Source organism: Coregonus clupeaformis, chromosome 7 (genome assembly GCF_020615455.1).
Source record: "Coregonus clupeaformis isolate EN_2021a chromosome 7, ASM2061545v1, whole genome shotgun sequence".
NCBI classification, from domain to species: Eukaryota; Metazoa; Chordata; class Actinopteri; order Salmoniformes; family Salmonidae; genus Coregonus; species Coregonus clupeaformis.
This window is the reverse complement of record NC_059198.1, coordinates 31,405,426-31,432,746: the sequence shown is the minus strand read 5'-3', so window position 1 is coordinate 31,432,746 and position 27,321 is coordinate 31,405,426. Positions and strand designations below refer to the sequence as shown.

At 45.8% G+C, this 27,321-nt stretch overlaps 1 protein-coding gene across 1 annotated transcript; it reads left to right on the top strand.

The window, feature by feature from the left end:
• Positions 1-39: 39 nt before the first annotated feature.
• On the top strand, positions 40-27,321 carry LOC121570252 (cytokine receptor common subunit beta-like). Its single transcript, XM_041881728.1, has 13 exons — positions 40-190; positions 455-602; positions 769-929; positions 1,129-1,283; positions 5,548-5,692; positions 7,652-7,787; positions 7,999-8,153; positions 8,569-8,696; positions 8,935-9,118; positions 24,651-24,747; positions 25,415-25,484; positions 26,257-26,296; positions 26,561-27,321. The coding sequence occupies exons 1-13, from the start codon at positions 40-42 to the stop codon at positions 27,319-27,321; spliced, it is 2,331 nt and encodes a 776-aa protein (XP_041737662.1).

The following is a 27,321-nucleotide window of genomic DNA, read 5'->3' as shown; positions in this document are numbered from 1 at the left end:
GAAGGTTAATTACTGAGACCCACCTGCTGACCCTTACCCATGTTCTTCTGCTCCAGGGGACCTGTCCTCCTGCGCTCCCCAGGAAACATGCTTCTCTTCTGGATGTCTTGTGGATCCCTACTCCCTCTCCTGGTCCTCTGCTATAATGGACAAGAACGCTGCACAATCCAGGAGAACAAACAATATCATGGTAGGGTCTAAGTCTAAGAAACGTTTTAACAGATATCGATGACAACAAAATGTATAAGTTGGACATATGGCTAAATGTTTAATTGTGGACATTATAGAAAGTATTATTAAGATATAGACAATATCACAACACTGCCATCCACTTGGTCATGTATTTTTTCCAGAAGTGATTGTAGATCATATTTTCTGCCCTATAGAGAGACCTGTACTCTACATCATACAGCACAATGTGTTCTAATTCTATTATCTATATCCTTGTTCCCAGTCCCTCTATCCACAGTGTCCCCTGTGCTTGAGTCCTTGCGGTGCTACAATGACTACACCTCCTACGGCCGCTGTAGCTGGGAGGAGAGTCCACACACGTCCGCACAAGCTCCGTTAGCCCTATTCTACTGGGACAGCACTGTGAACCGGTAAAGATAGAGCTGATGGGGTGATGAGAGGACGGAGGGAGGGAGGGAGGGAGGGAGGGAGGGAGGGAGGGAGGGGAGAAGGAAGAGGTGGACACTGAGAAACAATGTACTCAATGGACTGATGTCTCTCTCTATCTCTCGCTCTCTCTTTTTCTCTCCCCTCCAGTGAGTCCCTGTGTAAACCCTATGGTCAGCCAGCACTGAATCCCAACAATAGCAAGCTCACCGTCCAGTGTCAGTACAACACTCTTTACTTTGGCATCAATACCAACCATGTCTTCTTCTTCAAGACCACCTGTCCCCCTGCCCTGCTTCTGTCTAAGAATGGTGAGTTTAAACATTACAGGACCCCTGTCATAATTGGTTCTCAATCATTTTACATTTACATTTTAGTTAAAAGTTAGCTAGCAGATTACCCAATTCAGTAGAAATATATAGGGTCCTATATCTGTTTTATTTGACTATTCATTTATGTGTTTTTTCGTTTTTGACAGTGTGTGTGTGTGTGTATTTGTGTGTATTACAGTGAGGGTGCGTCAACCAGTCCACCTATCACAGCAGGCTGTAGAGAGAGGGGGCTGTTTGCTCAGCTGGGAAAGCCTCTACCCCCCCTCGTCCCTCCTGTCCCCCACTCTCAACTACCAGGTCAACTACAGGAGGTCTAACCAGGATGACTGGATAGTATGTACTGGAGTAACAAACAATTGGCTTGAGTACCATATCTTGTTTGTGCTATATATTTCCAACTCCCTGTCACTCATTGTCAAGGACAGCAGGCAAGAGGTGGTGGTCCTCTGTAGTTCAGCTAGTAGAGCACGGCGCTTGTAACGCCAAGGTAGTGGGTTCGATCCCCGGGACTACCCATACACAAAAAGAAAAAGAAAATGTATGCACGCATGACTGTAAGTCGCTTTGGATAAAAGCGTCTGCTAAATGGCATATTATATATTATATTATATTATAAGAGCACAAATTAATCTGGGACCAGGTTAACATACAAGGTGCTCTCAAAGACTCCTATTCATCTAAGAAATGTGCTTCTGAATCTTCATAAATACAGTATACACTCTTAGAAAAAAGGCTGTTATCTAGAACCTAAACGGGTTCTTTGGCTGTCCCCATAGGATAAATCTTTTTGGTTCCAGGTAGAACCCTTTTTGATTCCAGGTAGAACTCTTTTGGGTTCCATGTAGAACATGGAACCCAATAGGGTTCTACCTGGAACCAAAAAGGGTTCTTCAAAGGGTTCTCCTATGGGGACAGCCGAAGAACCTGTTTAGGTTCTAGATAGCACCTTTTTTTCTAAGAGTGTTGGAGGACTGTTAGTTAACATATTGCTTATGATTTCCAACCCTCTTGTAAAAAGACATGCTAATTCTCATAGTTATTCATCATGGCATGAGATATCCCTCGCAAAACAAGCACAAGCATAGGGTAGTTTTGCTTGGTTACAAAATCATCACTTCTTTAGAATCATTAACCACTACCTCTCTGCTTCCTGCCCAGCGGAATCACCAGAGTTTCATAACGTTCAGGGGCTCAGTCCTGAAGAGCAGGGGCTGAGGGGGATGTGGGTGAGGAAAAAAGGGCCTTTTCTAAAATCATTTCCTGCAATTGTACGTCATTTTACATGACTGGAGACATTACAATAATATTATTCTATACCACACGAATGATCAAAATGTCAAGCTACTCTGACATTTACATATTGAGATCACTAAAACAAACGACCCATGCCTTGAATGCAACCAATAGCATAGGCCAATGAAAATAGTGGATACACAGATCTTAGGCCTACAATAATAAGGAGGAAATTATAGTCCATCAACTTTCCAGTGGCACTCACCTATTCAAACAGTATTTTCCTCAATTGTATTTTGAAATATTGCTAAATACCTTCTAGCTGCTGCCTGCTGTTCATTGACAGCCACAACTCAACAATCAGCTGTTTGATATTTTCTGCACAGGCTGTCCAATTGCAGGATTCCCAACTGTAGACTAAGGCCTATGCGCTCATAATGTGACAAAACACTATCTACAGCAATTTGGCTAAATTATGCTGCTGTAGTATTTTCAATGATTTCACTTATTTTTATTGAGACAGGAGTAATTATATAATTTGTCAAATTTATTTCAATTTATCTGCAGCACTTCCAGCACCCCTTCCTGCAGCGCTATGGTTTCTTCCATGTGCTGTGCTCTCCCCAAGGCCAAATAATCAACACATATTATTATTAATTAAATTGATTGTGGTCAGTAACCCCATATGAGGTTATTGTGTAGGTAGGCCTACTGTTACAATAATATTTAAAATAATCTAATCTATCAGCAAGTAGCCTAGCCTACAATTACAAGACAATAAATTCAGTAAGTCAATGAAGCCAATAGCGGTTTCAGCTAGATTGTTATTGAAACGATGTAGGCCTTATGACCTTTTTAAACAATAACAAAATATGTCAAAGGACTTGAATAGCCTATGGGAAAAGTGTACAAATCTGTATTCGCATCAGTACGCTAAGTGACTGAAATGCATCAGAAAACTATTGGAAAGTTCAGGAAAACATCAGGGAAGCTCATCAGGTAGGCTATAGCCTAATGTGTGTGTAGATCAAATCTGCATTGCTTTTAATTGCTAGACTAATGATCATGAGCACTCACCTTAACTTAGATAACATTACCCAGCCTAATTGTAACCTAAAATCCAAACAGAGATTCAGTGAAAACAAAAATCTGACATTGATTTATCAAGATGAGTTCCAATGCTTGTCTCAAAGCAGCACAATGACGCTGTCCCAATCAAAACGGTGCTGGAATTATCAGTTGACCACACATGGCAATTGCTTTACATTTATTATTACCAGTGGTGTAGTGCTATTTTTTAGGTAGCCTACCGGAGCACCATTTTTACAATTATTATTATGCCATTAATAAGCCATTTCTGAATGAAAGTTGGTACCGACATGAAACCTTTCATACAGAAAATCCTAAACCACCAAATTAGGCCTACCTTATTATAAATTAGGCCATCATCACTGTCAATCGTGAATGATAATTCTTCACGTTTTACAGGTGAAACGTCCATGCTGCATGCATGCCAACCATTTGATCCCAATCAGTTTCATGGGAATATGCATTTCGATCTTCTGAATGATGTAAATAAGGGTGGCTAACACTAATCAAATTTTAGAGCAGATAGAGTTAAACACAGCCACCGCATGAGAAAAAAAATTATACATTTCAGTACAATCATCCTAAATTGTTGTAAGAAATTACATGGTGTTTTTGGTATAACAGTAGCCTGACATTATCATGTTATTATATACGGTTTGTTATGTAGAATACTTATTAATCATTAAGTGATCTTGCACCATCCTGAGAAATGGCGGATCATCGCTCTGCTGCGCACCGGCAGCACTACACCACTGATTATAATGGTTAGATGACTTCGGGAGTTTCATATAACCACAGCTCTATGAACTATACTGAACAAAAATATGAATGCAACATGTAAAGTGCTGGTCCCATGTTTCATAAGCTGAAATAAAAGATCCCAGACATTTTCTATACACACAAAAAGATTACTTCTCTCAAATTGTGTGCACATATTTGTTAACAACCCTGTTAGTGAGCATTTCTCATTTGCCAAGATAATCCATCCACCTGACAGGTGTGGCATATCAAGAAGCTGATTAAACAGCATGATCATTACACAGGTGCACCTTGTGCAGGGGACAATAAAAGGCCACTCTAAAATGTGAAGTTTTGTCACACAACACAATGTTACAGATGTCTCAAGTTTTGAGGGAGCATGCAATTGGCATGCTTACTGCAGGAATGTCCACCAGTGCTGTTGCCAGAACATGTAATGTTAATTTCTCTACCATAAGCCGCCTCCAACGTTGTTTTAGAGAATTTGGCAGTACGTCCAACCGGCCTCACAACTGCAGACCACGTGTAACCACTCCAGCCCAGGACCTTCACATCCGGCTTCTTCACCTGCGGGATTGTCTGAGACCATCCACCCGGACAGCTGAGGAAACTGAGGAGTATTTCTGTCTGTAATAAATAACTTTTATGGGGAAAAACTAATTCTGATTGGCTGAGCCTGGCTCCCCAGTGGGTGGCCTGGCTCCCTAGTGGGTGGGCCTATACCCTCCCAGGCCCACCCATGGCTGCGCCCCTGCCCAGTCATGTGAAATACATAGATTAGGGCCTAATTTATTTATTTCAATTGACTGATTTCCTTATATGAACTGTAATTATTGAAATTGTTGCATGTTGCGTTTATGTTTTTGTTCAGTTTAAGTGGCGCATTCAGTTGACTACAATTTTTTTTTACACCATTGCAGCAGTTCAAAAGATTCAGGGCTGACCCAAAATAATTTGGGGCTAAATCCCCGAAAGCCAGGTCCTGGTGACGTCCATGTTCCTGCCTCATTCATCTTGCACGTCACGATCCTCACCAAAGATTACCACGCTACTATCTGAGACTGAGTTGATGTCACAAGGCAGAAGTACAGAAAAAAAAAATACACCACCGGGAGTCCGATAAAGATCAGGGCTGTGTCTCAATAGTCTAAAGTGGTGTCCTCCCTTTCATCTGCACTGATTTGAAACCACAGGATAGGTGAAAGCAATTTAAATATTATTTCAGGAAGTCTACTTTCACCTGTCCAGACCAGGTGCTTCACACTAGTGCAGATGAAGGGAAGGAGGCAAAGAAAGGAACCCACTGGGCACACACTGGTTGAATCAACGCTGTGTCCACGTTATTTCAATGAAATTATGTTGAACCAACGTGGGATAGACTTTGAATTGATGTCTGTGCCCAGTGGTGAGTTACATTAGTAAATTCAGATGCACACATAATGTGCGTGCCAAATGGCACCCTATTGCCTATATAGTGCACATTTTTGGACCATATTCTTTGTTTCTCTCTGTGTAGGCAGTGGAGGTTGAGGACTCCCAACTGAGTGTGGAGGCTGAGGCTCAGGGGTCTGGCTGCCAGTATGAGGCCAAGGTGAGGGCAAGGGGGAAGACGGGACTGTGGAGCGAGTGGAGCCCCCTAGTGACCTGGTTGACTGAGGAGGGTGAGTGGAAACCCTACATACACTGTATGCACAATTATTAGGCAAGTCAGTATTTTGACCATATCATCATTATTATGCATATTTCCCAACTCCAAGCTGTATAAACTGTAATGCTTATTGGATTTAAGCATATCAGGTGATGTGTATTTGTGTAATGAGGGAGGGTGTGGCCTAAGGAGATCAACACCCTATATCAAGGTGTGTATAATTATTAGGCAGCTTCTTTTCCTCAGGCAAAATGGGCCAACAAAGAGATTTAACTGACTCTGAAAAGTCAAAAATTGTAAAAAGTATTTCAGAGGGATGCAGCACTCTTGAAATTGCTAAGATATTAGGGCGTGATCACAGAACCATCAAACGTTTTGTTGCAAATGGTAAACAGGGTCGCAAGAACCGTGTTGAGAAAAAAAGACGCAAATTAACTGCCAAAGATTTGAGAATAATCAAATGTGAAGCTACCAGGAACCCATTATCCTCCAGTGCTGTCATATTCCAGAACTGCAACCTACCTGGAGTGCCCAGAAGTACAAGGTGTTCAGTGCTCAGAGACATGGCCATGGTAAGGAAGGCTGAAACCCGACCACCACTGAACAAGACACATAAGCTGAAACGTCAAGACTGGGCCAAGAAATATCTGAAGACATATTTTTCAAAGGTTTTATGGACTGATGAGATGAGAGTGACTATTGACGGACCAGATGGATGGGCCCGTGGCTGGATCAGTAACGGGCACGGAGCTCCACTTCGACTCAGACGCCAGCAAGGTGGAGGTGGGGTACTGGTATGGGCTGGTATTATTAAAGATGAGCTAGCTGGACCTTTTCGGGTTGAAGATGGACTCAAACTCAACTCCCAAACCTACTGCCAGTTTTTAGAAGACACTTTCTTCAAGCAGTGGTACAGGAAAAAGTCTGCATCTTTCAAGAAGACCATGATTTTTATGCAGGACAATGCTCCATCGCATGCATTGAAGTTCTCCACTGCGTGGCTAGCCAGTAAAGGCCTTAAAGATGAAAGAATAATAACATGGCTCCCTTCCTCACCTGACCTAAACCCTATTGAGAACTTGTGGTCCCTTCTTAAACGGTTGATTTACGGTGAAGGAAAACAGTACACCTCTCAGACCAGTGTCTGGGAGACTGTGGTTGCTGCTGCACAAAAAGTTGATCGTCAACAGATCAAGAAACTGACAGACTCCATGGATGGAAGGCTTATGACTGTTATTGAAAAGAAGGGTGGCTATATTGGCCACTGATTTTTTTGTCAGAAATGTTTATTTGTAAATTGTGAGTTGTTTGTTTATTATTCTCACTTTAACAGATGAAAATAAACAAGTGAGATGGGGAACTTTTCGTTTTTCATTTAGTGGCATAATAATTCTGCACACTAATAGTTGCCCAATAATTGTGCACACATAGATATTCTCCAAAGAAAGCCAAAACCTCACTTACTTAAATATTCAGGTTTGAGGTTTATTAACATTTTGGATTGACCGAGAGCACTGTAGTTGTTCAATAATAAAATCATTCCTCAAACATGCAACTTGCCTAATAATTGTGCACACAGTGTATACATAAACATACTCCATCCTCCATATTGTAATGTCACATAATGTAATGTAATGTATTCGTTTTATAGGATTGTTATGAGTTTGTAATGAAATTGTAATGAGCGACTTCATAGGATTGTGTGTGATTTACGTGGAGGTGTCAGGGAATTGTGATCTCAACATGTCATGTGTTTGGAATAGCATTGCTCAGCGGTGCATCAATGTCTCCTTCCCTTTTGTTCTCTCTCTCTCTCTCTCTCTCTCTCTCTCTCTCTCTCTCTCTCTCTCTCTCTCTCTCTCTCTCTCTCTCTCTCTCTCTCTCTCTCTCTCTCTCTCCCTCCCTCCCTCCTGTCCTCCTGCCCTCCTGCTCCCTCCCTCCCTCCCTCACCTCCCTTCCCTCCCTCACTCAGACCCTGTGCCAGGCCACTCCAATGCGCCGTGTGTGTTTGATGAGGAGAATGTGGTGACATGCAGCTGGGAGGTGAAGAGAGACCTGGCTCAGTTCCTTACCTTCCATCTGTCCTGCAAACACAACCACACTGCACCGTGAGTTAGGATCTGCTGCCAAAGCACTGTGTGTATGCCTTTGTGTGTTTGCGTGCCTGCATGCGTGCATGCGTTCGTGTGTGTGTGCCCATGGATGAGAGACGAAACAGTTGACTACACTTCAGTCTCATAGATTACTACTCTCTTTCACAGCATTGTCCTCCCTCTTCTCCATCCATCCATTTCTCTCTCCCTTTCGCCATCTCTCAAGAGCCCAGAAATGCTGTGTTAACGCCATGGTCAGCGCTCCATCCAGGGGTCCAATGCTCAAATACAGCTGCTCCTTCCCTGTCCCAGACTCAGAGCAGCTAGAGGTGGAGCTCATCCCCACACGCAAAACCAAAGAGTTTCAAACACACAAACACAGTGAGTCATTTTCACTCTGACACAGGGGTGATGTTTTGGGGAGAATAAAATCTCATAGCTGAGACTCAATTTATGATTATATTTGTTTTGATGCAATCCAGAAAATATACTGCCTCAGTGATTGTGTATCAGTGCTGCCACCTGGAGTTTGTATTGTGGTATCACAGGCACAATTTACTGCTGATTCCCAAGCGTATTCTCAAAAGTGACTCTAGAAGGTTTTGTATAATTTCAGCCAGTAGTTTAGAAATTAGTGCTCATGAGCCAAAACGGGTCCAGGGAAATTGTGCACAACTGTGTACAGCATCATCCATTTCGCATGATATGTTACGTCCTGCAAAAAATGTATACGTTGGTAAGGGCTTAAGATCCCGTTCAATCTCTTTAAAGATTCTTGATGTCTCTCTCTACACAGTTCGTCCAAACCGTCCACTCGACGTGCAGATAGAAGAGATAGATGGGAACTGGATTCTAAAATGGAATCATTCAAAATCAAAAGTTGAACTCTCCTATCAAGTGCACTACTGGAGTAATGAGACTCAGGTAGGAGTATTATTTGATCTATTTTTGTGCTATACTTTCACAGGAAGTGGGATGATGCAAAAGCAATGTATTTTCATTTTCAGTATTACATTTGATCATCTCTAGATCATCATCTAAAGAACGCTCATCAAGCGAGATAGACTGTTGCTTTCTTAATCATCTCATGAATAGATCATTTGATGATGATTGATAATTCTACGGTGTCTCACTTGGTTCTGTCCAACCTTCTCTTTTTCAGGAGGATACTAGGCTCCTCAATGTCTCCCAGGGGTCCTTCTCGCTCTCCATCCTGGGGGGGTCCCTGCGCCCCTCTGAATGCTACCTGGTTAAGGTGAGAGCCCTGGTGGTCCCGGGAAGGGGTGATACTTTTGAAGGACCACCTTCAGAATGGACCGACCCAGTGGAGTGGACCTCACAACCAGGTAATGGACCTAGATGGTAACTCCTGGTTGAAGCATGTTTTTAATAGTATTCTATTCTATTGTTCTATTATTTTCTAGCTTGAGAGAGTCTGTTTTTGCAATCATGCCAACTTCTTGTCACTAATTGTCATGTCAATTGCTATATATAGCTTGGTTTCCAAGATGGCGTAGCAGTGCGGTCGTGTTCTCTTGTGTGTCCATATAAATAGCCTGTTTTTTGTATTGTTTTTGTATTTTACGTATATATTTCCCTATCACACTTTTCATCCTTCTACTAAATATACTTTCCTGCAACCCGCCTCACTCAATGTAGAACGGATTCTATTATTTACTCACCTTTATCTAGAATCTCCAGTTGAAACTAGCCAGCCAGCTAACTAGCTAACTAGCTACTTGCTAGTAGCCACCGTTAGTGGTTTTCACCCAGAACATCGGATTTTCGGCCGGAATAACTGAATCACTGGACCTTAACACCGGATCGCAACTAGCTAGCCGCAACCAAATGGATGTCGCTGTAGGCTAATCACCACTGCCCCCGAAGCAAGCATCAGTTAGCCTTGAGCTAGCCTCGAGCAGGCCCATATCCCGGCTATCTACCTCTCTGTCTACCGGACGGGAGTAGCCAGCTAACCAGCTAACTAGCTACTTGCTATTAGCCACCGTTAGGGGTTTTTCACCATTGTCCGTGGCCTGCACTACCTACCAGCCAGCTCTAGCCTGGACTATTATCGGCCAGTCTGCACTGCCTGCGTTATCGACCCGGATTTTCTGCCGGAATCACTGAATCACTGGACCTTTAACACTGGATAATCGCAACTAGCTAGCTGCAACCAAATGAACGTTGTTGTTGGCTAATCAGCCTTGAGCTAGCCTTGAGTCAGGCACATCTCCCGGCTATCTACCTTTCTGTCAACCGGACGGGACCTCCTAGAGTCGACACGGAGCCCCGCCGATCCATCACGACTGGTCTGCCGACGTAATCATCTGTGGTTTCAACAGGCTTCCCGTTGCGACAACCACGAAGATCCATCTGCTAGCCCCGGCATGCTAGCACACGCAAACGACAGCCGTGCTTCCTGATCGCTGTGCTGTAGTACCAATTCGAACTGCTCTCGGACTCACATATTGCTGTTCACTGGACCTTATGATCACTCAGCTGCACAGCGGATGCCTGCTGGACTGTTCCTTTACACGGTACCCTGTCCTGTTTATCTGTTTAGCCTCAGCCCAAACTTTATCGCCATTACCAGTTGTTGTCTTAGCTCTCTCTAATAACACCTGTGATTGCTTTATGCCTCTCTCCCATGTCAATATGCCTTGCCTATTGCTGTTCCAGTTAGTTCTTATTATACAATTTCACTGTAGAACCCCAAGTCCCTCTCAAACTGCCTCAAATAGTTCCTTTGTTCCACCCCCCATACATGCCGAGACCGGCTCAATCGGTGCCTCCAGTGATGTTATCTCTTTCATTGTTACCCAACGCTTAGGTTTACCTCCACTGTACTCATATCTTTCCATATCCTTGTCTGTACATAATGCCCTGAATCTATTCTACAACGCCGGGAAATCTGCACCCTTTATTCTCTGTACCCAACGCACTAGAAGACCAGTTCTTAAAGCCTTTAGCCGTATCCTTATTCTAGTCCTCCTCTGTTCCTCTGGTGATGTAGAGGCTAACCCAGGCTCTGCAGCCCCCGGTATCACTCCTACTCCCCAGGAGCTATCATTTGTTGACTTCTGTAACTGTAAAATCCTTGGTTTTCTGCTCGTTAACATCAAAAGCCTCCTTCCTAAATTTGAGTTATTCACTGCGTTAGCACACTCCGCCAACCCTGATGTTCTAGCAGTGTCTGAATCCTGGTTTAGGAAGGCCACCAAAAATTCTGAAATGTCCATACCCAACTACAACATTTTCCGTCTAGATAGAACTGCCAAAGGGGGTGGAGTTGCAATCTACTGTAGAGATAGCATGCAGAGCTCTATCATACTATCCAGGTCTGTGCCCAAACAGTTTGAGCTTCTACTTCTAAAAATCCACCTTTCCAGAAATAAGTCTCTCACTGTTGCCGCTTGCTACAGACCCCCCTCAGCCCCCAGCTGTGCCCTGGACACCATATGTGAATTGATTGCCCCCCATTTATCCTCAGAGTTCGTACTGCTTGGTGACCTAAATTGGGATATGCTTAACACCCCGGCCATCCTACAATCCAAACTAGATGCCCTCAATCTCACACAAATGATCAACGAACCTACCAGGTACAACCCTAAATCCGTAAACATGGGCACCCTCATATATATCATCCTGACTAACTTACCATCTAAATAAACCTCCGCTGTCTTCAACCAGAATCTCAGCGATCACTGCCTTATTGCCTGCATCTGTAACGGGTCCGCGGTCAAACGACCACCCCTCATCACTGTCAAACGCTCCCTAAAACACTTTAGTGAGCAGGCCTTCCTAATTGACCTGGCCCAGGTATCCTGGATGGATATCCATCTCATTCCGTCAGTAGAGGATTCCTGGTTGTTCTTTAATAGTAATTTCCTCTCAATCTTAAATAAACATGCCCCATTAAAAAAATACAGAACTAAGAACAGATATAGCCCCTGGTTCTCCTCAGACTTGACTGCCCTTGACCAGCACAAAAACATCCTGTGGCGTACTGGATTAGCATCAAATAGCCCCCGCGATATGCAACTTTTCAGGGAAGTTAGGAACCAATATACACAAGCAGTTAGGAAAGCAAAGGCTAGCTTTTTCAAACATAAATTTGCATCCTGTAGCACTAACTCCAAAACGTTTTGGGACACTGTAAAGTCCATGGAGAATAAGAGCACCTCCTCCCAGCTGCCCACTGCACTGAGGCTAGGAAACACTATCACCACCGATAAATCTACAATAATCGAGAATTTCAACAAGCATTTTGCTACGGCTGGCCATGCTTTACACCTGGCTACCACTACCCCAGCCACCAGCTCTGCACCCTCCGCTGCAACTTGCCCATGCCCCCCCCGCTTCTCCTTCACACAAATTCAGACAGCTGATGTTCTGAAAGAGCTGCAAAATCTGGACCCCTACAAATCATCTGGGCTAGACAATCTGGACCCTTTCTTTCTAAAACTAGCTGCCGAAATTTTCGCAACCCCTATTACTAGCCTGTTCAACCTCTCTTTCGTAACGTCTGAGATCCCCAGAGATTGGAAAGCTGCCGCAGTCATCCCCCTCTTCAAAGGGGGTGACACTCTAGATCCAAACTGTTACAGACCTATATCCATCCTGCACTGCCTTTCGAAAGTTTTTGAAAGCCAAGTTAACAAATAGATCACCGACCATTTCGAATCCCACCGTACCTTCTCCGCTATGCAATCTGGTTTCCGAGCTGGTCATGGGTGCACCTCAGCCACGCTCAAGGTCCTAAACGATATTATAACCGCGATCGATAATAGACAGTACTGTGCAGCCGTCTTCATCGACCTGGCCAAGGCTTTCGACTCTGTCAACCACCGCATTCTTATTGGCAGACTAAATAGCCTTGGTTTCTGAAATGACTGCCTCGCCTGGTTCACCAACTACTTCTCAGATAGAGTTCAATGTGTCAAATCGGAGGGCCTGTTGTCTGGACCTATGGCAGTCTCTATGGGGGTGCCACAGGGTTCAATTCTTGGGCCGACTCTTTTCTCTGTGTATATCAATGATGTCGCTCTTGCTGCTGGTGACTCTCAGATCCACCTCTACGCAGACAACACCATTTTGTATACATCTGGCCCTTAATTGGACACTGTGTTAACAAACCTCCAAAAGAGTTTCAATGCCATACAACACTCCTTCAGTAGCCTCCAACTGCTCTTAAACACTAGTAAAACTAAATGCATGCTCTTCAATCGAACGCTGCTGGCACCCGCCCACCCGACTAGAATCACTACTCTCGACGGGTCTGACCTAGAGTATGTGGACAACTACAAATACCTAGGTGTCTGGTTAGACTGTAAACTCTCCTTCCAGACTCACATTAAGCATCTCTAATCCAAAGTTAAATCTAGAATCGGCGTCCTATTTCACAACAAAGTGTCACGGTTTCTGCCGAGGCTGCTCCTCCTCCTTGCACGGGCAGGCTTCGGCGGTCGTCGTCCCCGGAGTACTAGCTGCCACCGTTGTCTGTTATCGATGTTTATTTGGTTTTGTCTTCTTTGTACACCTGTTTCCTTTTAGTGTTAATTATGTCTCCTATAAGTTTCTCGTTTTGTTAGTCGTGTGTTGTGTGTAATTGTTCCGCCTGTCTTTTGGTGCTGCTCGTTTTTGCTATTTGTATGTTCAGGACAGTCGCACTGTATTTCGTGCGCTATAGTATTTAGGTGTTTTACGCACTGCTGCGTAATCGTTCGCCTCCTGATTAGTTGAGGCCCAGTGTTATTATTTTTTCGTTTAGTAAAGTCTGTTGGACGAAGCTTCTGTGTCCTGCGTTTGACTCCTACACCACATCCACATCAGCCGTTCTGACAGAATTACACACCATCTAATGGAGTCAGCAGGAGCAGCAGCAGCGCCCGAGTCATTGGAGGAGCGCGTCCGCGGGCAGGACGATAGGATCCTACAACTCGGGACCACCCTGCAGGACGTGATTAATACTCTGCACCGATGGGAGACCAGAGGAGTACCCACACCTCCACCTACCTTACCACCACCATCGGTCAGTCCTCCCATCCAAGCTCCGGAATCCAGTGGGATTCGGCTCTCGCTCCCGAGGGCATATGACGGCACCGCTGCCGGGTGTCAGGGGTTCCTCCTGCAGGTGGAACTCTACCTGGCCACCGTACACCCGGCGCCCTCGGGACACGAGAGCGTTTCCGCCCTCATCTCCTGTCTCACCGGCAAGGCGTTGGAGTGGGCCAACGCCGAATGGAGGGGGATAGACGCCGCCACCATCACCTATGCGGAGTTCTCCCGCCGCTTCAGGGCCGTGTTCGACCATCCACCTGAGGGGAAAGCGGCGGGGGAGCGTCTATTCTACCTCCGACAGGGGAAGAGGAGCGCACAGGAGTTCGCCCTGGAATTCCGGACTCTAGCGGCGGATGCAGGGTGGAATGAGCGGGCCCTCATCAACCACTATCGATGCAGTCTACGGGAGGACGTCCGCCGAGAGCTGCAGGGACACCAACCTCTTGTTCGACCAGTTGGTGGACATGTCCATCCGTCTCGACACCCTGCTGGCCACCCGCGGACGTCCCGAGTGGGGGCTGTCCATTCCATCCTCCAGCACCTCCGAGCCGAGCCCTATGGAGCTCGGGGGTGCTGGCGCTAGAGAGAGGAGGAGAAGGAGCCCGAGGAGGGCCGTCCCCTGCACCAACTGTGGCCGTGGAGGGCACACTGCGGCTAGGTGCTGGGGAGGGTCTCCAGGGGGACGGGACAACAGGCCACGCACTGGGGAGCCCTTCCAGGTGAGTAGGCGCCCCACTTACCCAGAGCTCTCTGTTGTGCACGTATGTATACCTGTAAGATTTCCACAGGTTGCACCTCATTCCCAGCATAAGGCGCTAGTAGATTCAGGCGCAGCTGGGAATTTTGTTGATCTGAATTTTTGTGTAGAGTTAGGGATTCCACTCCTTCCTGTTGATGCTCCCTTCCCTGTCCATGCACTAGATAGCCGCCCGTTGGGATCGGGGTTGATTAGGGAGGTCACAGCACCACTTAGGATGAGTACGCAGGGGGGTCATGAGGAAACTATTCAGTTATATCTGATCGACTCTCCTGCGTATCCAGTGGTGCTGGGGCTTCCCTGGTTGATTACCCATAATCCCTCCATTTCGTGGCAACAGAGGGCTCTTAAGGAGTGGTCTGCCCAGTGTGTGGGGCGATGTCTAGGTGTTTCCGTGGGGGCGACCTCGTGGAGAGTCCGAACCAAGTGCCCGCAATGCACATTCCCCCTGAGTATGAGGAAGTAGCACTCGTGTTTAGCAAGACGAGGGCGACGCGGTTGCCTCCTCATAGACAGGGGGATTGTGCGATAGACCTCCAGGCAGGAGCAGCGCTTCCGCGGAGCCATGTGTATCCTCTGTCTCAAGAAGAGAAGGGGGCTATGGAGACATACATAGCCGAGTCTCTGAGACAAGGATACATACGGCCCTCCACTTCCCCTGCATCCTCAAGCTTCTTTTTTGTGAAGAAGAAGGATGGAGGGTTGCGCCCGTGTATTGATTACCATAGTCTCAATCAGATCACTGTGAAATACAGTTATCCACTCCCTCTGATTGCGACTATGACGGAATCATTACACGGAGTGCGTTTCTTCACAAAACTGGATCTCAGGAGCGCCTACAACTTGGTGCGCATTAGGGAGGGCGATGAATGGAAGACAGCATTTAGTACCACCTCGGGTCATTACGAGTATCTCGTCATGCCATACGGGTTGATGAATGCTCCTTCAGTCTTCCAATCCTTTGTGGACGAGATCTTCCGGGACATGCAGGGGCAAGGTGTGGTCGTGTACATTGACGACATTCTAGTGTACTCTTCTACCCGAGCCGAGCATGTAGCTCTGGTGCGCCGAGTGTTGAGGAGGCTGTTGGAGCACGACTTGTATGTCAAGGCAGAGAAATGTCTGTTTTTCCAGGAGTCTATCTCCTTTTTGGGTTATCAGTTGTCCGCGTCAGGGGTGAAGATGGAGGTTGACCGTGTGTCAGCCGTGCGTAATTGGCAAACCCCAACCACGGTTAAAGAGGTGCAGCAGTTCTTGGGTTTTGCAAATTACTACCGGAGGTTTATCCGGGGTTTTGGACAGGTGGCAGCTCCCATAACGTCTCTTCTGAAGGGGGGTCCGGCGCGCTTGCAGTGGTCTGCTGAGGCGGACAGGGCATTTGGGAGACTGAAGGACCTGTTTACTTCGGCTCCGGTGCTGGCGCATCCGGACCCCGCTTTACCATTTCAGGTAGAGGTGGACGCGTCAGAGGCCGGTATTGGGGCCGTACTATCGCAATGATCCGGCACGCCACCTAAACTCCGCCCCTGTGCTTTTTACTCCAAGAAGCTCAGCCCAGCGGAGCGAAATTATGACGTAGGGGACAGGGAGCTGTTAGCCGTGGTACAGGCCCTAAAGGTGTGGAGGCATTGGCTTGAGGGGGCTCAACACCCTTTTCTCATTTTGACTGACCACCGTAACCTGGAGTACATCCGGGCAGCTAGGAGATTGAACCCTCGTCAGGCTCGGTGGAACATGTTTCTAGCCCGGTTCGTATTTAAAATCACGTACATCCCTGGGTCCCAGAACGGTAAGGCAGACGCCCTGTCCCGGCGGTATGACACAGAGGAGAGGTCCATTGAGCCCACTCCCATACTGCCGGAGTCTTGTCTGGTGGCACCGGTAGTGTGGGAGGTCGATACGGAAATCGAGCGGGCGTTGCGTACCGACCCTAGTCCTCCACAGTGTCCTGTGGGTCGGACGTACGTTCCGCTCGAGGTTCGGGATCGACTGATTTATTGGGCTCACACGTCCCCCTCCTCTGGACATCCAGGTATTGGCCGGACAGTGCACTGCCTTAGCGCTAGGTACTGGTGGCCAACGTTAGCCAGGAATGTGAGGGTTTATGTCTCCTCCTGCTCGGTGTGCGCCCAGTGTAAGGCGCCTAGACACCTGCCCAGGGGGAAGTTACAACCCCTGCCCGTTCCACAACGACCCTGGTCTCACCTCTCGGTGGATTTCACTATACTGGTCGTTGTGGATCGGTTCTCTAAGGCCTGTCGTCTCCTCCCAATGCCGGGTCTCCCTACTGGGTCTCCCTACTGCCCTACAGACCGCTGAGGCACTATTCACCCACGTCTTTCGGCACTACGGGGTACCCGAGGATATAGTGTCTGATCGAGGTCCCCAGTTCACCTCCAGAGTCTGGAGGGCGTTCATGGAGCGCTTGGGGGTCTCGGTGAGCCTTACCTCGGGGTACCACCCGGAGAGCAATGGGCAGGTAGAACGAGTGAACCAGGATGTGGGTAGGTTTCTGAGATCGTATTGCCAGGGCCGGCCGGAGGAGTGGGCGAGGTATATCCCCTGGGCAGAGATGGCACAGAACTCTCTCCGCCACTCCTCCACCAACCTAACCCCTTTCCAATGTGTGTTAGGGTACCAGCCGGTTCTGGCACCATGGCATAAGAGCCAGATCGAGGCCCCTGCGGTGGATGAGTGGGTGCGGCGCTCGGAGGAGACGTGGAACGCTGCACACGTCCATCTGCAGCGGGCCATCCGTCGACAAAAGGCGAGCGCCGATCTCCACCGCAGTGAGGGTCCGGTGTACGCACCTGGAGATCGAGTCTGGCTCTCGACCAGAAACCTGCCCCTCCGCCTGCCCTGCTGGAAGCTGGATCGGCGGTTTGTGGGGCCTTTTAAAGTCCTGAGGAGACTGAACGAGGTGTGTTACAGGTTACAACTGCCTATTGATTATCACGTTAACCCCTCGTTCCATGTGTCTCTTCTCAGGCCGGTGGTAGCTGGTCCACTCCAGGACTGTGAGATTGGAGAGACTCCTCCGCCCCCACTGGACATCGAGGGGGCTCCGGCGTACACAGTTCGGTCCATCTTGGATTCGAGAAGTCGGGTGGGGGGTCTCCAATATCTCGTGGAGTGGGAGGGGTACGGCCCGGAGGAACGGTGCTGGGTGCCGAGGAGGGACATCTTAGACCCGTCTCTCCTGACTGAGTTCCACCGTGGTCATCCCACGCGCCCTGCTCCGCGTCCTCCTGGTCGTCCCCGAGGCCGGGGTCGGCGCACGGCTGGTACCGCGGGTCAAGGGGGGGGTTCTGTCACGGTTTCGGCCGAGGCTGCTCCTCCTTCTTGCTCGGGCAGGCTTCGGCGGTCGTCGTCCCCGGAGTACTAGCTGCCACCGTTGTATGTTATCGATGTTTGTTTGGTTTTGTCTTCTTTGTACACCTGTTTCCATTTAGTGTTAATTATGTCTCCTATAAGTTTCTCGTTTTGTTAGTCGTGTGTTGTGTGTAATTGTTCCGCCTGTCTTTTGGTGCTGCTCGTTTTTGCTATTTGTATGTTCAGGACAGTCGCACTGTATTTCGTGCGCTATAGTATTTAGGTGTTTTACGCACTGCTGCGTAATCGTTCGCCTCCTGATTAGTTGAGGCCCAGTGTTATTATTTTTTCGTTTAGTAAAGTCTGTTGGACGAAGCTTCTGTGTCCTGCGTTTGACTCCTACACCACATCCACATCAGCCGTTCTGACACAAAGCCTCCTTCACTCATGCTGCCAAACATGCCCTCGTGAAACTGACTATCCTACTGATCCTTGACTTCGGCGATGTCATTTACAAAATAGCCTCCAACACTCTACTCAGCAAATTGGATGTAGTCTATCACAGTGCCATCCGTTTTGTCACCAAAGCCCCATATACTACCCACCACTGTGACCTGTACGCTCTTGTTGGCTGGTCCTCACTACATATTCGTCGCCAAACCCACTGGCTCCAGGCCATCTATAAATCACTGATAGGCAAATCCCGCCTTATCTTAGCTCATTGGTCACCATAGCAACACCCACCCGTAGTATGCGCTCCAGCAGCAATAACTCACTGGTCATCCCCAAAGCCAACACCTCCTTTGGCCGCCATTCCTTCCAGTTCTCTGCTGCCAATGACTGAAATGAATTGCAAAAATCTCTGAAGCTGGAGACTCTTATCTTCCTCACTAACTTTAAGCATCAGTTGTCAGAGCACCTTACCGATCACTGCACCTGCACACAGCCCATCTGAAATTAGCCCACCCAACTACCTCATCCCCATATTGTTATTTATTTTGCTCATTTGCACCCCAGTATCTCTATTTGCACATCATCTCTTGCATATCTATCATTCCAGTGTTAATACTAATTGTAATTATTTTGCACTATGGCCTATTTATTGCCTTAACTCCATAACTTGCTAAATTTGAACACACTGTATATATATTTTCTGTTGTATTTTTGACTTTATGTTTTGTTTTACCCCATATGTAACTCTGTGTTGTTGTTTTTATCGCACAGCTTTGCTTTATCTTGGCCAGGTTGAAGTTGTAAATGAGAACTTGTTCTCAACTGGCTTACCTGGTTAAATAAAGGTGAAAAAATATATAAATAATAATGACAGCAATGGAGTTGGCAAGAGCACAAACTTGGACCAAGCTAATTCTATAATTTTTTGCAAATACAGTTGAAGTTGGAAGTTTACATACACCTTAGCCAAATACATTTAAACTCAGTTTTTCACAATTCCTGATAATTAATCTTACTACAAATTCCCTGTCTAGGTCAGTTAGGATCACCACTTTATTTTAAGAATGTGAAATGTCAGAATAATAGTAGAGATAATTATTTATTTAAGCTTTTATTTCTTTCATCATGTTCCCAGTGGGTCAAAAGTTTACATACAGTCAACTAGTATTTGGTAGCATTGCCTTTAAATTGTTTGACTTGGGTCAAACGTTTCGGGTAGCCTTCCACAAGCTTCCAACAATAAGTTTGGTGAATTTTGGCCCATTCCTCCTGACTGTGTCAGTTTTGTAGGCCTCTTTGTTCACACACGCTTTTTCAGTTCTGCCCACACATTTTCTATAGGATTTAGGTCAGGGCTTTGTGATGGCCACTCCAATACGTTGACTTTGTTGTCCTTAAGCCATTTTGCCACAACTTTGGAAGTATGCTTGGGGTCATTGTCCATTTGGAAGACCCATTTGCGACCAAGCTTTAACTTCCTGACTGATGTCTTGAGATGTTGCTTCAATACATCCACAAAAAGTATTGAGTCAGCCACCAATTGTGCAAGTCCTCCCACTTAAAAAGATGAGAGAGGCCTGTAATTTTCATCATAGGTACACGTCAACTATGACAGACAAAATGAGAAAAAAAATTCCAGAAAATCACATTGTAGGATTTTTTATGAATTTATTTGCAAATTATTGTGGAAAATAAGTATTTGGTCAATAACAAAAGTTTCTCAATACTTTGTTATATACCCTTTGTTGGCAATGACACAGGTCAACCGTTTTCTGTAAGTCTTCACAAGGTTTTCACACACTGTTGCTGGTATTTTGGCCCATTCCTCCATGCAGATCTCCTCTAGAGCAGTGATGTTTTGGGGCTGTCGCTGGGCATCACGGACTTTCAACTCCCTCCAAAGATTTTCTATGGGGTTGAGATCTGGAGACTGGCTAGGCCACTCCAGGACCTTGAAATGCTTCTTACGAAGCCACTCCTTCGTTGCCCGGGCGGTGTGTTTGGGATCATTGTCATGCTGAAAGACCCAGCCACGTTTCATCTTCAATGCCCTTGCTGATGGAAGGAGGTTTTCACTCAAAGTCTCACGATACATGGCCCCATTAATTCTTTCCTTTACACGGATCAGTCGTCCTGGTCCCTTTGCAGAAAAACAGCCCCAAAGCATGATGTTTCCACCCCCATGCTTCACAGTAGGTATGGTGCTCTTTGGATGCAACTCAGCATTCTTTGTCCTCCAAACACGACGAGTTGAGTTTTTACCAAAAAGTTATATTTTGGTTTCATCTGACCATATGACATTCTCCCAATCCTCTTCTGGATCATCCAAATGCACTCTAGCAAACTTCAGACGGGCCTGGACATGTACTGGCTTAAGCAGGGGGACATGTCTGGCACTGCAGGATTTTAGTCCCTGGCGGCGTAGTGTGTTACTGATGGTAGGCTTTGTTACTTTGGTCCCAGCTCTCTGCAGGTCATTCACTAGGTCCCCCCGTGTGGTTCTGGGATTTTTGCTCACCGTTCTTGTGATCATTTTGACCCCACGGAGTGAGATCTTGCGTGGAGCCCCAGATCGAGGGAGATTATCAGTGGTCTTGTATGTCTTCCATTTCCTAATAATTGCTCCCACAGTTGATTTCTTCAAACTAAGCTGCTTACCTATTGCAGATTCAGTCTTCCCAGCCTGGTGCAGGTCTACAATTTTGTTTCTGGTGTCCTTTGACAGCTCTTTGGTCTTGGCCATAGTGGAGTTTGGAGTGTGACTGTTTGAGGTTGTGGACAGGTGTCTTTTATACTGATAACAAGTTCAAACAGGTGCCATTAATACAGGTAACGAGTGGAGGACAGAGGAGCCTCTTAAAGAAGAAGTTACAGGTCTGTGAGAGCCAGAAATCTTGCTTGTTTGTAGGTGACCAAATACTTATTTTCCACCATATTTTGCAAATAAATTCATTAAAAATCCTACAATGTGATTTTTTGGAGAAAAAAAATCTCAATTTGTCTGTCATAGTTGACGTGTACCTCTGATGAAAATTACAGGCCTCTCTCATCTTTTTAAGTGGGAGAACTTGCACAATTGGTGGCTGACTAAATACTTTCTTTCCCCACTGTATGTCTTGAGATGTTGCTTCAATATATCCACATAATTTTCCTTCCTCATTATGCCATCTATTTTGTGAAGTGCACCAGTCCCTCCTGCAGCAAAGTACCCCCACAGCATGATGCTGCCACCCCCGTGCTGCATGGTTGGGATGGTGTTCTTCAGCTTGCAAGCCTTCCCCTTTTTCCTCCAAACATAACGATGGTCATTATGGGTTAACAGTTCTATTTTTGTTTCATCATACCAGAGGACATTTCTCCAATAAATACGATCTTTGTGCAGTTGCAAACCGTAGTCTGGCTTTTATATGGCGGTTTTGGAGCAGTGGCTTCTTCCTTGCTGAGCGGCCTTTCAGGTTATGTTGATATAGGACTCGTTGTACTGTGGATATAGATAATTTTGTACCTATTTCCTCCAGCATCTTCACAACGTCCTTTGCTGTTGTTCTGGGATTGATTTGCACTTTTGCACCAAAGTACGTTCATCTCTAGGAGACAGAACGCGTCTCATTCCTGAGCGATATGATGGCTGCGTGGTCCCATGGTGTTTATACAGTCATGGTCAAAAGTTTTGAGAATGACACAAGTATTGGTCTTCACAAAGTTTGCTGCTGCAGTGTTTTTAGATATTTTTGTCAGATGTTACTATGGTATACTGAAGTATAATTACAAGCATTCCATAAGTGTCAAAGGCTTTTATTGACAATTACATTAAGTTTATGCAAAGAGTCAATATTTGCAGTGTTGACCCTTCTTTTTCAAGACCTCTGCAATCCGCCCTGGCATGCTGTCAATTAACTTCTGGGCCACATCCTGACTGATGGCAGCCCATTCTTGCGTAATCAATGCTTGGAGTTTGTCCGAATCTGTGGGTTTTTGTTTGTCCACCCGCCTCTTGAGGATTGACCACAAGTTCTCAATGGGATTAAGGTCTGGGGAGTTTCCTGGCCATGGACCCAAAATGTCGATGTTGTGTTCCCCGAGCCACTTAGTTATCACTTTTGCCTTATGGTAAAGTGCTCCATCATGCTGGAAAAGGCATTGTTCGTCACCAAACTGTTCTTGGATGGTTGGGAAAAGTTGCTCTCGGAGGATGTGTTGGTACCATTCTTCATTCATGGCTGTGTTCTTAGGCAAAATGGTGAGTGAGCCCACTCCCTTGGCTGAGAAGCAACCCCACACATGAATGGTCTCAGGATACTTTACTGTTGGCATGACATAGGACTGATGGTAGCGCTCACCTTGTCTTCTCCGGACAAGCTTTTTTCCGGATGCCCCAAACAATCGGAAAGGGGATTCATCAGAGAAAATGACTTTACCCCAGTCCTCAGCAGTCCAATCCCTGTACATTTCACAGAATATCAGTCTGTCCCTGATGTTTTTCCTGGAGAGAAGTAGCTTCCTCGCTGCCCTTCTTGACTCCAGGCCATCCTCCAAAAGTCTTCACCTCACTGTGCGTGCAGATGCACTCACACCTGCCTGTTGCCATTCCTGAGCAAGCTCTGCACTGGTGGTGCCCCGATCCCGCAGCTGAATCAACTTTAGGAGACGGTCCTGGCGCTTGCTGGACTTTCTAGGGCGTCCTGAAGCCTTCTTCACAACAATTGAACCTCTCTCCTTGAAGTTCCTGATGATCCGATAAATGGTTGATTTAGGTGCAATCTTACTAGCAGCAATATCCTTGCCTGTGAAGCCCTTTTTGTGCAAAGCAATGATGATGGCACGTGTTTCCTTGCAGGTAACCATGGTTAATAGAGGAAGAACAATGATTTCAAGCACCACCCTCCTTTTAAAACTTCCAGTCTGTTATTTTAACTCAATCAGCATGACAGCGTGATCTCCAGCCTTGTCCTCGTCAACACTCTCACCTGTGTTAACGAGAGAATCACTGACATGTTGTCAGCTGGTCCATTTGTGGCAGGGCTGAAATGCAGTGGAAATGTCTTTTTGAGATTAAGTTCATTTTCATGGCAAAGAGGGACTTTGCAATTAATTGCAATTCATCTGATCGCTCTTCATTACATTCTGGAGTATATGCAAATTTCCATCATAAAAACTGAGGCAGCAGACTTTGTGAAAATTATTATTTGTGTCATTCTCAAAACTTTTGACCACGACTGTACTTGCATACTATTGTTTGTACAGATAAATGTTGTACCTTCAGGCGTTTGGAAATTGCTCCCAAGGATGAACCAGACTTGTGGAGGTCTGCAATTTTCTTTCTGAGGTCTTGGCTGATTTCTTTTGAATTTCCCATTATGTCAAGCAAAGAGGCACTGAGTTTGAAGGTAGGCCTTGAAATACATCCACAGGTACACCTCCAATTGACTCAAATGATGTAAAAGAAGTTTCTAACTTCATGACATCATTTTTTTGAATTTTCCAAGCTGTTTAAAGGCACAGTCAACTTAGTGTATATAAACTTCTGAACCACTGGAATTGTGAATTATAAATCAAATAATCTGTCTGTAAACAATTGTTGTAAAAATGTATTGTGTCATGCACAAAGTAGATGTCCTAACCGACTTGCCAAAACTAAAGTTTGTTAACAAGAAATTTGTGGAGTGGTTGAAAAACTGTAACTCTGAAAACATATTTTATCATCAGAGATAACCAGTCTGGACTAAAACAAGTACAAATGGGGGGAAGTGATCCATATTTTATTATTTACAATTCATCTAGCTGTGCCAGCCTTGTGAGTCAAGACAGCGGAGCTCTAAAATCTATAATGTGATTATCTATTCATGAGATGCTGAATGAAAAAGCACCAAAGTTCATCTCTCTTGAAGAATGTTTTCAAAAACACACGTAAACACTTTCATTATTTATTGAAGAGTGTTTCTTGCTTCCACGTGTTAGTCTTACGTGAAGCCTCGATATTTGCTTTAATGTGAAAAATGAACTTGGATGAGTTGGATGTTTTATCATTGAACTACCATAATATTGAAATGTGTGTAATACGCCGTTTGGAGGATTCTGAGAGTGAAAGAAGAAGAAATTAAGACTATACTTGATGAAGACAGCATACAGGAGCTGATAAAATGTGACTTTGTTCTCTTGAAGCAGCCACCATCTCAATCAGTTCATGTGACAGACAGGAATTTCCAGACACTACTAATCAATTACTTATCAATGATCATCAACTACATTTTCCACTCTTACATATGCATGTTTTGTCCAATGTCTCCTTGTAGCTTCCTGGTCCGTCACCACCTTCCTCTACGTCTTCATCAGTGTACTGGTGGCCATTGTCTTCATCGCTCTCTATGTTACCATACCAGCCTGTCACAGGTGATTGCTCAGACTTCTCAAAGTGTTTTTATTGTTTTTCTACCATTTTAATTCGCCCTTGTGTTATTACTAATGTTAAACTACAGGTAACTGCCAAAATAATGGAAACACTTGAGTAAATGAGGGATACAAAGTTTATTGAAAGCCGGTGCTTCCATACAGGTGTGGTTCCTGAGTTAATTAAGCAATTAACATCGCATCATGCTTAGCGTCATGTATAAAAATGCTGGGCAGGCCATTATTTGGGCTGCCATAGCTATGCCCCCATAGGATGACAATGCCCCATCCACAGGCCATGAGTGGTCACTGAATGGTTTGATGAGCATGAAAACAATGTAAACCATATGCCATGGCCGTTTCAGTCACCAGATCTCAACCCAATTGAACACTTATAGGAGATTCTGGGACGGCACCTGAGACAGCGTTTTCCACCACCATCAATAAAACACCAAATTATGTAATTTCTCGTGGAAGAATGGCGTCGCATCCCTCCAATAGAGCTCCAGACACTTGTAGAATCTATGCCAAGGTGCATTGAAGCTGTTCTGGCTCTGGCTCAACACCCTATTAAGAAACTTTATGTTGGTGTTTCCTTCATTTTGGCAGTTACCTGTCATTCTATTCATTCATCCATCCATTGATTCATTAATTCCTTTTCTGGCTGTAGGAGGGTAGTCCTGTGGGAGTTGTCTGTCCCGTCGCCCCTCAAGAGCAAGGTACTGCAAGAGGTCATTAAGGTAAGTCTGAATACATCTGAATGACTGAGTATTCATCCAGCATTATTCACAAAGCATCTCGCTGTGGACTATTCAGCTATTGAATATATGACAACTGCACTCAATAATAATAATAATAATAATGATAGTTTTAAAATCGACTAGACTGTGCACAAAGATTTTTTTTCATAACCACTATAAATTACAATGGATGTATTCAGGGCTGTGCACAGACCTTTCAGAGGGCAGGTGCTCAAAATGAAAAAAAGGGCAATTCATATCTCGAAATTCATAACATACTAACTGCCTCTGTAGCAAACATTTAAACATGTTTTAGCATTGGCCTATTTATTTCTGCAACAACACACTCACTCATCAAAAACTGTAAGAAAGCTAGTGACAGTCCCTCTAAAAGACTGATATCAGGAAGAGAGGGTGGGCTATCAGCTGATCATTAATGTTGATTGATGTAAATCTGCTAGTTAGCTAGCTCAATGTTTGTATATTTTTTTTTTACAGAGTTTACCTTTATAATAAAGCATTGCATATCATCGCATTTGCGTTTTGGAACAGAGCAGTAGAGTAGAGGCGCTTACAGAAGTTGCACACATGGGGACCATGTGCTTGGTGGTTCAGAACAACAACGACTAAAACTGTATACAAACATATATATACCGCCACCCAAAAGGGGAGTGGGAGGGCACAGGTAGACCCCTATCTGTGCACTTGCCTGCATGTATCCATCTTTCATAGTTCATCACTCACAGATGATGGTATGTCCTCTCTTTCCCAGAAGTCTCCTGATAGGTTGTTATTCCCCGAGAGTGAGAGAAGTGAGCAGACCTATATCTGCAGCATACAGACACTGCAGGGCAGGGAGGATATCAGTCTCTGCTGTAGCTGGTAAAACTGGCTCATATCTTCATACTTCTAACCTACACTGTCCAACACTTATAAAATGTAACTCATACACACAGTGACCTGGCTCAACCCTAACCCTAACCCTAGCCTCAACCCAAACCATTACAACAGCCCTAACCCTTACCTCACTCTGTTGTGTTGCAGCTCTTCAGATAATCCATTGTGGTTGACCCCAGATGTAGAGGCCAATGGACTGTTCCATTCCATTACCAAGGATGGGTGGAAGAAGTATGACCCAAACTCTTCCTCCCTACATCTGTTGTCTGTGGGCAGATCTTGCCCTCCTGCTCTAGACTCACCTGGCTTCAGCTTCAGTGGCCCTTATATCTTGTGTGGTGACAGTTCACCAGCGCCGAGTGCGTTTATGAGTCTGGAGCCTCCCTGTGAGGAGTCCGACAACACTCTCTCTAACTCTGAACCTCCTTCTCCCTCCTCCTCGGAGAGGACTGCCCCATCCCTCTTGGAGTCGAGTGAGGGCTACGTGGCGATGCCTCAGGTCAGTGCTGGCCTGTCCAGATCAACAGAGGAAGTGTCTGATGGTCTTACGAGAGCTGTAGTAGCAGACTACAGTAAGAACACTGGTAACAACTACAGCAACAACAACATCATGGCATGGCCCAAGTCAGAGCTCCACCCACCCCGACCTAGCTCTACGTCCAACGGCTCACTACCAAGTGAGAATGAAGACCCTCCTCCAGCGTACAAGCCCCCCACCACCACCACCCCCTTCAACTTGCCCCCAGTGGGCCCTACCCTACACACCTCTGGGTACTGCTTCCTCCCAGCCCTACAGGCACTTGGGGGCTGGGGCCATGTGCTTTCCTCTGGACCTCCTACAGGGGGCAGTCAAGAGCAGCAAGCCTGGAGGAAAGAGAGGGGGCAGGGGGAGCAGTGCAAGGAGGATCCCTACGTCAGACTGTCCCAGCTAGCCACTTAG